We start from the raw sequence: 9,758 nt of genomic DNA on the forward strand, positions 1-9,758 counted from the left end.
TAAAGAGAGACTTGTCTACCATACATTCTTGTGCAAAAAGATTGCACCTTTGATGGTATGTTAAAAATTAAATTCTCCTTCTATTTTATTAGTTGTGTGATTTTAATATTTGACATATCAAAATTAATCACGAACAAGTGTTTAATTTTAAACTTGAGTAACTTGGACTTAATTCCAACGTTATATGACAATTTTATTTATTGCAGTCAAGATATATGAACAAAAATTCATATAAATCAGAATTTAGAGAATATGAATCTCTAAACATAATAAATTATGATATGTGTTAATTTGATGACACATAAATTAGAAATGATAAAATGATGTTTTTATCATATTGATTGATGACTGTGAACTTTGGAAAAATAAAATTGATATGCTTGAATGTTCAATTTTTTATAACGAAAATTGAAATTTATAGAGTACCCAAGTCTAAGAACAAAAATTCTAATTAAGAAATTTTTGAAGAAAAGACAATTCAACTTGTCTTATTTTTGAACTTGGGATTGTCTGAACTATATTTGGATTCTGGACCCCGAGAGTTGAACTCACTAGTAGAGCCTATGAATGTGTATTCATTGGGTATGTTATAAATAACGAAGCATATAGGTTTTATGACCTAAATGTTAAAGTGATCATAGAATTAAAAGATGTTGATTTCTATGAAGTAAGTACCCCTGTAAATTAAAGAATAGTGGGGGCACTAGTGGGGGTAAACTAAATTCCCCTTGTATATTAAGAACTAGTGGGGGCACTATATCTAATCACATTCATGTAATTAGAAATAGTTATGAAAACATCATACGAGATGTTATAGAACCTCAAGGAGGTAAGAAAGCTAAAATTGCTAAATAGTATGAACTTGGTTTATACATTGGAAGAAGATTCATTAAACCTTAAAGAAGTTATATCCTCATTGGATGCTGAATTATGGCAAAAGCAATAAACGATGAAATGAATTTTCTAGAGTCTAACAAAACATGACACTTTGTTGACTTGCCTCATAGTTGCAAAATCAATCGGTTGTATTTGGATTTTGGTAAAAGGAACTAAAACCTGATGGTACGGTTGATGAATACAAGGCTCTCCTTGTAGTCAAAGGTTTTAGACAAAGAGAAAAATATAGACTTCTTCGACATTCATTCACCAGTCACGAAAATCATATCCATAAGAGTACTAGTCCCTTTAGCCGCCGTTCATAACTCGATAGTACTTCAAATGGATGTGAAAGTTGCCTCTTTTTATGGTGAACTAGAAGAAGAAATCTATATGGAACAACCTGAAAAATTTTGTGATCCATGGACAAGAAAACAAGGTATGTAAGTTAGATAATTATTTGTATGGTCTAAAATAAACTCTTAAGGAATGACATGAAAAATTTGGCATTCTAATGCTATCGAATGAGTATAAAGTGAATGAAAGTGACAAATAATATTTGCACAATCATATGTCTCTATGAAGACGATTTGCTCATATTTGATTTAAAGATTCATGTTATGAATTATGTGAAATCATTGTTTATCAATAACATTGATAAGAAAGACCTAGACAAAGTTGAAGTAATTCTTGGTTTCAAGATTACTAGATCAGAAAAAAGAATTTTTTTTGATAAATCTCACAAAGTTGAGAAGTTCTTAAGGAAATATTATTATTTCGCCGTAAACTTGCAATCATATATTATGATCCAAGTGTAAGAACACTTGAGATGGAGTTAGAAAAACAGAATATGTGAGCATCATTGACAGTACTTAGGTATGTCACTGAATGTATTAGACCCGACATTGTCGATGTCGTAAAACTCTTGTGCAAGTTTACTAGTAGACGGATGAGAAGCATTGTCATGCTATAGAAAGAGTCATGAGGTGCCTTAAGAAGATTATGACTCTAAGATTACTTCACTAGGAGTAACCTATTGTACTTAAATGGTACAAGATATAAAATAGAACATCTTTCAGATGAATATTTAGCGACTAGTGTTTGCATATTGAGCATCACTAGAGGAGTTGTTTGTTGAAACAAATGATATTGACTCAGTCCACTATGGAATGAATCTGAGATGAGAACACTAGAGAAAACTAGTGAAGAAGCAAGTTGATAAGATACTTGCTAGTTGAAATCCCTTAGTGGATAAAATCGGTTCCAGAAGTGTTAATTTATTGTGATAGTCTGCAGCTATTACAAAAATTGAGAATCGTTAGAGACGATAATTAAGGCATGAACACATAAAGGATTAGAGAGCTAGCTACTCTCAAAAGGAACGGTTAAAAGTAGATCATGTACGTACTGATAAATAATTAGTTAATCCTTTGACGAAAGGAATTACTAGAAAGAAAGTCCTAAACACATACAATAGGATGGGACTAATGCCCAAAGGTCACAAGTGATGGTAACCCGACCTACATGACTGGAGATCCCAAGAAATAGGTTCAATGGGTAATAACAAGTCACAAGTGATAGAACATGCTATGATAAAAGTAAGAAAGCATGATTCTTGCAGCGATAGAAGAATGAGATAATAGAAACTCTTAATGAGATCTATACTCTATTTGGAGTGGAGTACATAGCTACAGGAGTACTCTTGATAGACTCACCTATATGAATGTGGAACTAAGGGCCGGTTCCTATGGGATTCGGGGCAGAATACCTAGAGCGTTCGTTAAACCGGGATACACGTGCAAGGCCATAAACGCACGGGCTTTTAGAATACACCTTATGAAAAGGTTTGTGTGTGGGTTCTATGTCTGAGATAGAGTTCAATGCTGTAAGCAACTCTTGCTAATCAGAATTTTACTCGCTATGCAAAGGTTCAAGTTGTAGGCGACACCTTTGTTTACTAGCAAATCTTATGGAGACGTTTTTGACGTTATTTATGAAACCATTTTTTAAATTCAAGTGGGGGATTGTTGGAACATGTGTGGAAATTGAGTAAAAAAAAAGACTAAACACAAATTCCCATGTCGGGTAGAACTAGTGTTGTGTGAATTGAAAAAAGTGGAAGTCCCACATCGGATGGAACACACACATTAGTAGTGTTTATATAGTGGGGGTGTACCTCTAATTAATGGGGGTACATAAGCACTATAGAAAAAAATATATATTGATATATATTTTATTATTTGGAAATGATAAATTAAATAATTAATTTAATCATTATTAGAAAGTGCTTTCTTAGTCCCCAAGTTTTGCTAAAATATTTTGGTACATAATATGATATATTTTTGTACTAAATTTAATATATTTTAGTACTCAATTAAGATATTTTTGTACTAGATCTAATATGTGAATTACTTAATCGCAAAGTAATATGTTACTTGTTCCCAAAGTTTCTCATATTATTTGTTCCCAAAGTTTGTCACTTATTAGTTGTGAATTTTCTCTATAAATAGAGAGCTCACACAGTGCATTCCACACACCGAAAAGAATTTCATTGAGTTGTCGGGAATTCTTTTCTTCTCTTCTCCCTCCGACTTGTGTTAACAAGTTTCTTCTGCTTCTACTCCTTTCTGTCCCTTTCGATTTCAAATAGAGCGGTTACGTACCGTATCGAGTGGCTTCGATCAATCGATTGAACCATATTTTAAGAGTGTTCTTAAGACCATAGTCCCTTTTTCGGTTTAATGTCCCTTCGGAATTAAGAGTGGTCTTAAGTTCATAGTCCCTTTCGATAATATATGTCCCTTCGGAATAAAGAGTACTATTAAGATCATAGTCCCTTTCGTAATAATAATGTCCCGTCGGAATTATGAATGATCTTAACAGTATATAAATTATTTAAATATTTTTCTATTTGAGGAGAAATGGTGGTATCACCATAGTTTGAGTGGTCGTAGTACCATATTGAAAGTTTGGAGAACTTAAAAGTTAGAATGGTGGAAACACCATATTTGAGTGGTCTTAGCACCATATAGAATGGTAATAATACCATATTAAATTGGTTTCAGTATTAAAGAGTGGTCTTAGTACCATATTTGAAGGTGTAATTCTCGAACGGTTTTCTACGGTGCAGTAGTTAACCGCACAGTTGTAGCTGGGCTTGTTTTATCCTGGAGGTGGCGTGGTTGATAGTCTACCTTGCACAATTTTGGGTAGTGCCACGAAACGTCTTAAAGAGAGCGACCTGGTCGTGACTCAACCTAGTAACAACTTCGATAGAAAATAGAATTTGGAAATCCAAATACAATAATTTGGAAATCCAAAAACAACACAATTGCCTCAAATGCGTGGACGTAGGTCTGTCTCTGTTATTGTGTATTATGTACCATCATACTTATAGAAAAATATACAATATTTGAAACTATGAAATGCAATGGGAGGTGAAAAATTAACAATTTATACATTTTCATCACTTCAAACTTAATGAGAAAAAAAAAGTATTTTCTTCACAAATGCACACGGTCACGGAAATGAAGATAAAATGTTAGCAAAATGATGGATTATGAACAAAGGTTAAATCACATAATCGTTCTATGTATTTTACAATTTCAAATGTTATGCATTCCTTTTGTATGTGACATGGGTGGCCAACAATACACTTACTCAACACATTGTCACAATTCATGACACTTAATAATGGACGTTCTCAAATGCATGAATCTGAAAAACTTTTAACAAAGTCTAAAACTAAATTGAAATTAAAATCTCCGGCAACCAAACCGATAACATGCTATAAAGTCGATGGCCATTTTTTTTTCTACTAACTTAGCGGCTTGAGCTCACACATTTAAATGTGGAGAAGTGGGGCGTTCGGGGTTCGAACCTCTACCCTTGCATAAATTATGCAACGTCCCTACCAATTGAGTTAAGTTTACGGAGACAGTCGATGACCATTTTAATTGTCAACAATAAACTTAACCATCACTATTAACAACGTTTAATAACGAACATCGACAGAAAGATGACCTTAAGAAACTGCAGGATAAATATAGTGATTTGCTTATAAGATAAGATAAACTTCCCTCTTTCTTTTAACAAGATAAGATGTGCTTGTCTTAATAAGGCAAATGTATTTTAACTAAAAAATGAGGTATATTCTTTCTCATATCCCCTTTTCCGTTTTTACTCCTCTAAGATGCCAACCAATAAAGCAACAAAAAAAACCTAAACTTATCACCCAAGCCATTATCAATAGGGATAGTTTCGTCACTTCACTTTACCAACAACCTTTTATATTGTCACCACCCAATGAAATTTCCTTGTCTTTTCATTTCTAAACCAAAATCACTTTTTCTTTTCCCATTCGTTCTTCAGATTCTAAATTCTTCTTATACACATACATGAAAAATCTATGATAAACCTCATAACATAATTCACATTAATAATCAAACACAAATAACAAAACAAATTTAATTAAATCATTTCATTTTTTTTTCATTGTTCAATTCATAATTCATATTTTTTGAAATTTTGATCCTTTTGACCGAATTGGATTTCGTCTCCAATTGGGTTATCAAATTTCATACAAACAAATCGTGGGTATGCAACAAAATTTGATTTTGTAGCTGTATCGTTGATTTTTTTTTGAAATTTTCATTCTAAAGAAACCTTTTTTTTTTTGGTTGAAATTTTGATTCTTTTTGAGCGAATTGGATTGTTTCTTCAATTGGGTCATCGAATTTCACACAGAAAAATCGTGGGTACACGTCAAAATTTGATTTTGTAGCTTGTGGTGTTGAATTTTGTGTGAAAATGGGGACATGGGGTGGTGAAAACGACGGTTTTGAGGTTGAAGGGATTGATATAAACGTTTGTGTCGCCGCCGACGGTGATTTGTGGGTCAGTGTTGGCTCCGCCGGCGGTCCAATCGGACAATTCAGCGTTGAAAGTGAACATGATTTGGCTAATATGGTTAGTGATTTCTTAGAGAATGCTGGAAGTTTTGGTGCTGAGTCTTGGTGTAGCAGTGATAGTGATTCTGGTTTCAATGATTTTGCTCACCTTGCTGAAAAAATTCAGGTAATTATCATTATAATTATGATTATGATGTGATGATTACCAAGCATTAAATTAATTATTTGTTAAGGAAATTATGTCAGAATTTAAAATGATAAGTTTGAAAAGCTTTTATGTGTGAAGCTAGAAGTTGCTATATAGGTTGTGTGGAGGAGTATCTCTATGGATTACTCTTGTTTAGGCACTGTCATAATTTTTGGTTTTACCTTATGTTTTAATTTTCTGGTTTCATATGTTAGCTTTATTTTGTATTCATATGGATACATATGTATATAACACAAATAGACATTGTTTGGTTCCTCATTCTCTTCTGTTTTGAATAAAGGAATTGGTTGCAAAACTTAAAGATTGTAGTTTTGTATAATAATTTTGGCTGTTCTTAATATTACATGTTATTTGAGTCATTCCTGTTTTCTTTTTATAGTGTAAATTTTCTTTATGATTTCATTTTGTAGCTGAAAATTGAAATGATATATTTTCAATCATCTGTTTTCTATTAGTTTGGTTACTTTCTATGCATTCCAACATGTTTAGTAAATATTGTCAAATATCAGCTTTATAGCGCAATAGCATAGCAGAATTTGAACGAATCATTATTGGTCTACAATACGCGATTTTTATGAAGTGTTGTCAAATAGTAGCTATATCTGTGTTATAGCCTTGTAGAGTAGCGGAATTTGAACAAACTGCTATTTTTCACAGCCCGCAATTGACAACATTAACACATGTTGGATTTATGTTCATGGTCCTATGGTCATGTTTCATGTAGACTGAGTCCTGTTGTGATAATCTTAAGCAAGGGAGGTAGTTGGGAAAATGTTCGAAAAAATCAAAAGAAATGATAAATTTTATTGAATGTTGAGTATGGAAGAAATAATTCTCATATAATGGACCCCTCTTACAGTAGTCTTTGATCCATTTATCAATGCTAACAAGTTTGATGGTCCCCTAAACTTACATTCCCTTATTGATTTATCTAACTAATATCCTCTAACTAACTAATTTCTCTCACTTCACAAATTAATTGATCTAACTTTCCTAACTACTTTTCTTTCAACTCGGCCTAACACCAATGGTGTGCTTTCCCGAGGTTTGAACCAACTATCAAGTGAGGGAGTACATACATGTCTTTAACTACCTGGCTAATCCCCTAGGGCTATGTGCTTGTTTGTATGTTGCTCACTTTTTCACTTAGTTGGCTGTGAATTTTTGTTAAGTCTACATAATTATAAGCTGAATGCATGTTCATTTTGGGGCCCTGTTTGGATTGACTTATTTTGGAGCTTATCTACTGATATAAGCACCTGCGGTACTGGTTGAGAAAAATTGTGAAAACAACATATGACATGTCAAAAATTGTGAAAACAACTTATGACATGTCCATAAGCTGTTTTTAGCTTTTTACACAAGGACTCCAAGATAGCTTATATGAAAGCATTTGACTTTATTTTATCTTTTGTTATCGAAATAGCTTATACAAAAGCATTTATAAAATAGGCACTTATGAATAAGCGCTCAACTAAGTTACATATTCAAACATGACCTTGGTCAATTGACTATTGTCTTAATTTGTATTGAAATAAATGTTGATGTTGATGGTTTGGTCCAGTAGTGGTTGTCTGTATACGATATTTCAGATTGTGAATATTGTTCGCTTCAATTCCTTTTCCGTATTTTGATTTTAGTTTTGGGTGTTCTTGAGAATTTCAACATGGGATCTCCTATTTCTAGGAGCATGATTGGAAGCATTTTCTACTCCTTTGTCAATTATTTGAATTCAAGACTTGGATTTTTACAGTAAATAAGATACAAAAAGTAGAAGGAGATTTGCCTTTCTATCGATAACTGTACAAATAAATGATTTCCTACTAATTTGTACCTTTTTATAACTTTCCTGATTATCTTTGATGTTCCATGATGCAGATCTGTAAGCGATCAATGACTCAACATGAGAGTGACTTGCTCCCAGTTGTTCATTCTCTCATACGATCGATGCAAGAGACCAACCTTGAAATGATGAATTCTGGTCCATGTTATGCAAACTGTATCAGGTTTTATTTGGCGAAGTTGATGAGACTTTCTGGCTATGATGCCGGTGTTTGTACATCTAAATGGCAGCCTACTGGCAAGATCCCTGGAGGTATGCCATATTATATTTATCTGACTTTACTGCAGATTCTACTTGGTTTACTTGCAGTTCTAAATAAAAAATTGTTTTGTCTGCATTGATTTTTTTCTTACCATGGTAAGAGAGTGAAATGGCATACTCTGGATATAGGTCTGGTTTGGATTAAATTTTTTATGAGAGCTTCTCAGTTAAATACTTAAATTAAGTTTATGATTCTTCACTTGCAAAGAAGTTCTTATGAGCTTATTATAATGTTTATGGAGATGTTAAAAGAGAGAGTGTCAAACAAATCTGAGATGCAGAATTTAATTTAAACTTGTATGAGAAATTTTGTTTAATGCATCTTTGAATTTCAATTTAAACTGTGCCGTGTGATGCTGTTATATATAGTTCATAAATTCAATACTGTGCACCAAAATTATTGCAATATATTTTTTAAATAATTATCTTGTCACAAGTGCTTGGCACAATATTAAGCTGAGTGTCAAATCAACTGCTTGTTTTATGTTCATATTATCTGCTTTTGTTTTTCAGCTAATGTTTGTGTGTAAACTTGTGCAGGTGATCACGAATATATTGATGTGCTGGTTGAGAACAACTCTGGGAAATCCGAGCGATTGATTATTGATATCGATTTTCGAAGTCACTTTGAAATAGCTAGAGCTGTTGATTCATACAACAGGATACTGAATTCGATTCCAATTGTTTACGTGGGTTCCCCCACTAGGCTGAAACAGTTACTTGGAATAATGGTAGAAGCTACTAGAACTTCTTTGCAACAAAATTCTATGCCTCTGCCTCCATGGCGATCTTTAACATACTTACAGGCCAAGTGGCTATCACCCTATGAAAGAATCACACATTCAGACAGCAACATTAATTTTGGCAACGACGACAAGTGCTTCGACCACAAGCAATGCCAGGGACATTTGAAGAAGTTGCAATCTTGTCTTCAGACTGGAATGGAAGTTGAGCGAATGTTGAAGGCTCGAAACATGGAAAGTAACCGGAGGATAAAACCTGACAGATGGAGACACTCGTTGCTTCGGCCTATTTGACATATGTACATATTTTGGCTCTAAAGTTTCAATCGAGTGAGTGAATAAATATAAAATACAAAATTTTGCGGCTTTTTTCCTTTCAATGGAAGCTTCTCATACTAATAAGAAGCCTTAGCAGCAGAATAAGGCAATTTTGATTATACATCAGTTCTTTGTTTCTTATCGATGTTTGAGGTGTCACACTTGCGGAATCTTTAGTTTTTTTGGTACCCAGAGAGTTGAGTTTATGAACTTTATGTAGCGGCGGCGTCACACGGTTTAGTATGGGTATCTGTACTACATATGATAACTTCCTTGCCTCGTATATTTATTGGGACTTGGAAATTTTGTTATATGTTATGTTATATTATTTTTTTTTTATGTATGTTATCATTAATTTTGAGTTATGAGCTGTAGTATTTTTTATTTCTTTGCTGTTTTTATATTTGGAACTGTGGTTGATGATTGTTTTGGTACATTACCTGCTGAAAAAATAATCGCAGAACTTTGAAACTTGTTTATTCAGTTACATGTTCTAGATTTCGAATTTTTATTTTTAGAATGTTGATTTTTGAACTTCCTTTCAAGGCAATGTCTAGTCTGCACAAGTTCAATAGGTTTTTCATGGTGCAAGACCTTTT

At 33.1% G+C, this 9,758-nt stretch overlaps 1 protein-coding gene across 1 annotated transcript; it reads left to right on the forward strand.

Annotated features, from left to right (window-relative positions):
- Positions 1-5,194: 5,194 nt before the first annotated feature.
- Positions 5,195-9,541, forward strand: LOC146909124 (cruciferin (DUF506)). The gene is made up of 3 exons (XM_085726925.1): positions 5,195-5,952; positions 7,873-8,089; positions 8,639-9,541. The coding sequence occupies exons 1-3, from the start codon at positions 5,686-5,688 to the stop codon at positions 9,133-9,135; spliced, it is 981 nt and encodes a 326-aa protein (XP_085583051.1). The 5' UTR covers positions 5,195-5,685; the 3' UTR covers positions 9,136-9,541.
- The last annotated feature ends 217 nt before the right edge of the window (positions 9,542-9,758 follow it).

The sequence above is a fragment of the Medicago sativa genome, chromosome 7 (assembly GCF_051527215.1).
Source record: "Medicago sativa cultivar Bolivia chromosome 7, Bolivia_mono, whole genome shotgun sequence".
Lineage (NCBI taxonomy): Eukaryota > Viridiplantae > Streptophyta > Magnoliopsida > Fabales > Fabaceae > Medicago > Medicago sativa.

Excerpts from the sequence above, each read along its gene's own strand:
- LOC146909124 (XM_085726925.1), top strand. The coding sequence starts at position 5,686 with ATGGGGACATGGGGTGGTGAAAACGACGGTTTTGAGGTTGAAGGGATT. Across the intron at positions 5,953-7,872 it reads ACCTTGCTGAAAAAATTCAG|ATCTGTAAGCGATCAATGAC; the intron begins GTAATTATCATT and ends TCCATGATGCAG. Across the intron at positions 8,090-8,638 it reads TACTGGCAAGATCCCTGGAG|GTGATCACGAATATATTGAT; the intron begins GTATGCCATATT and ends AAACTTGTGCAG.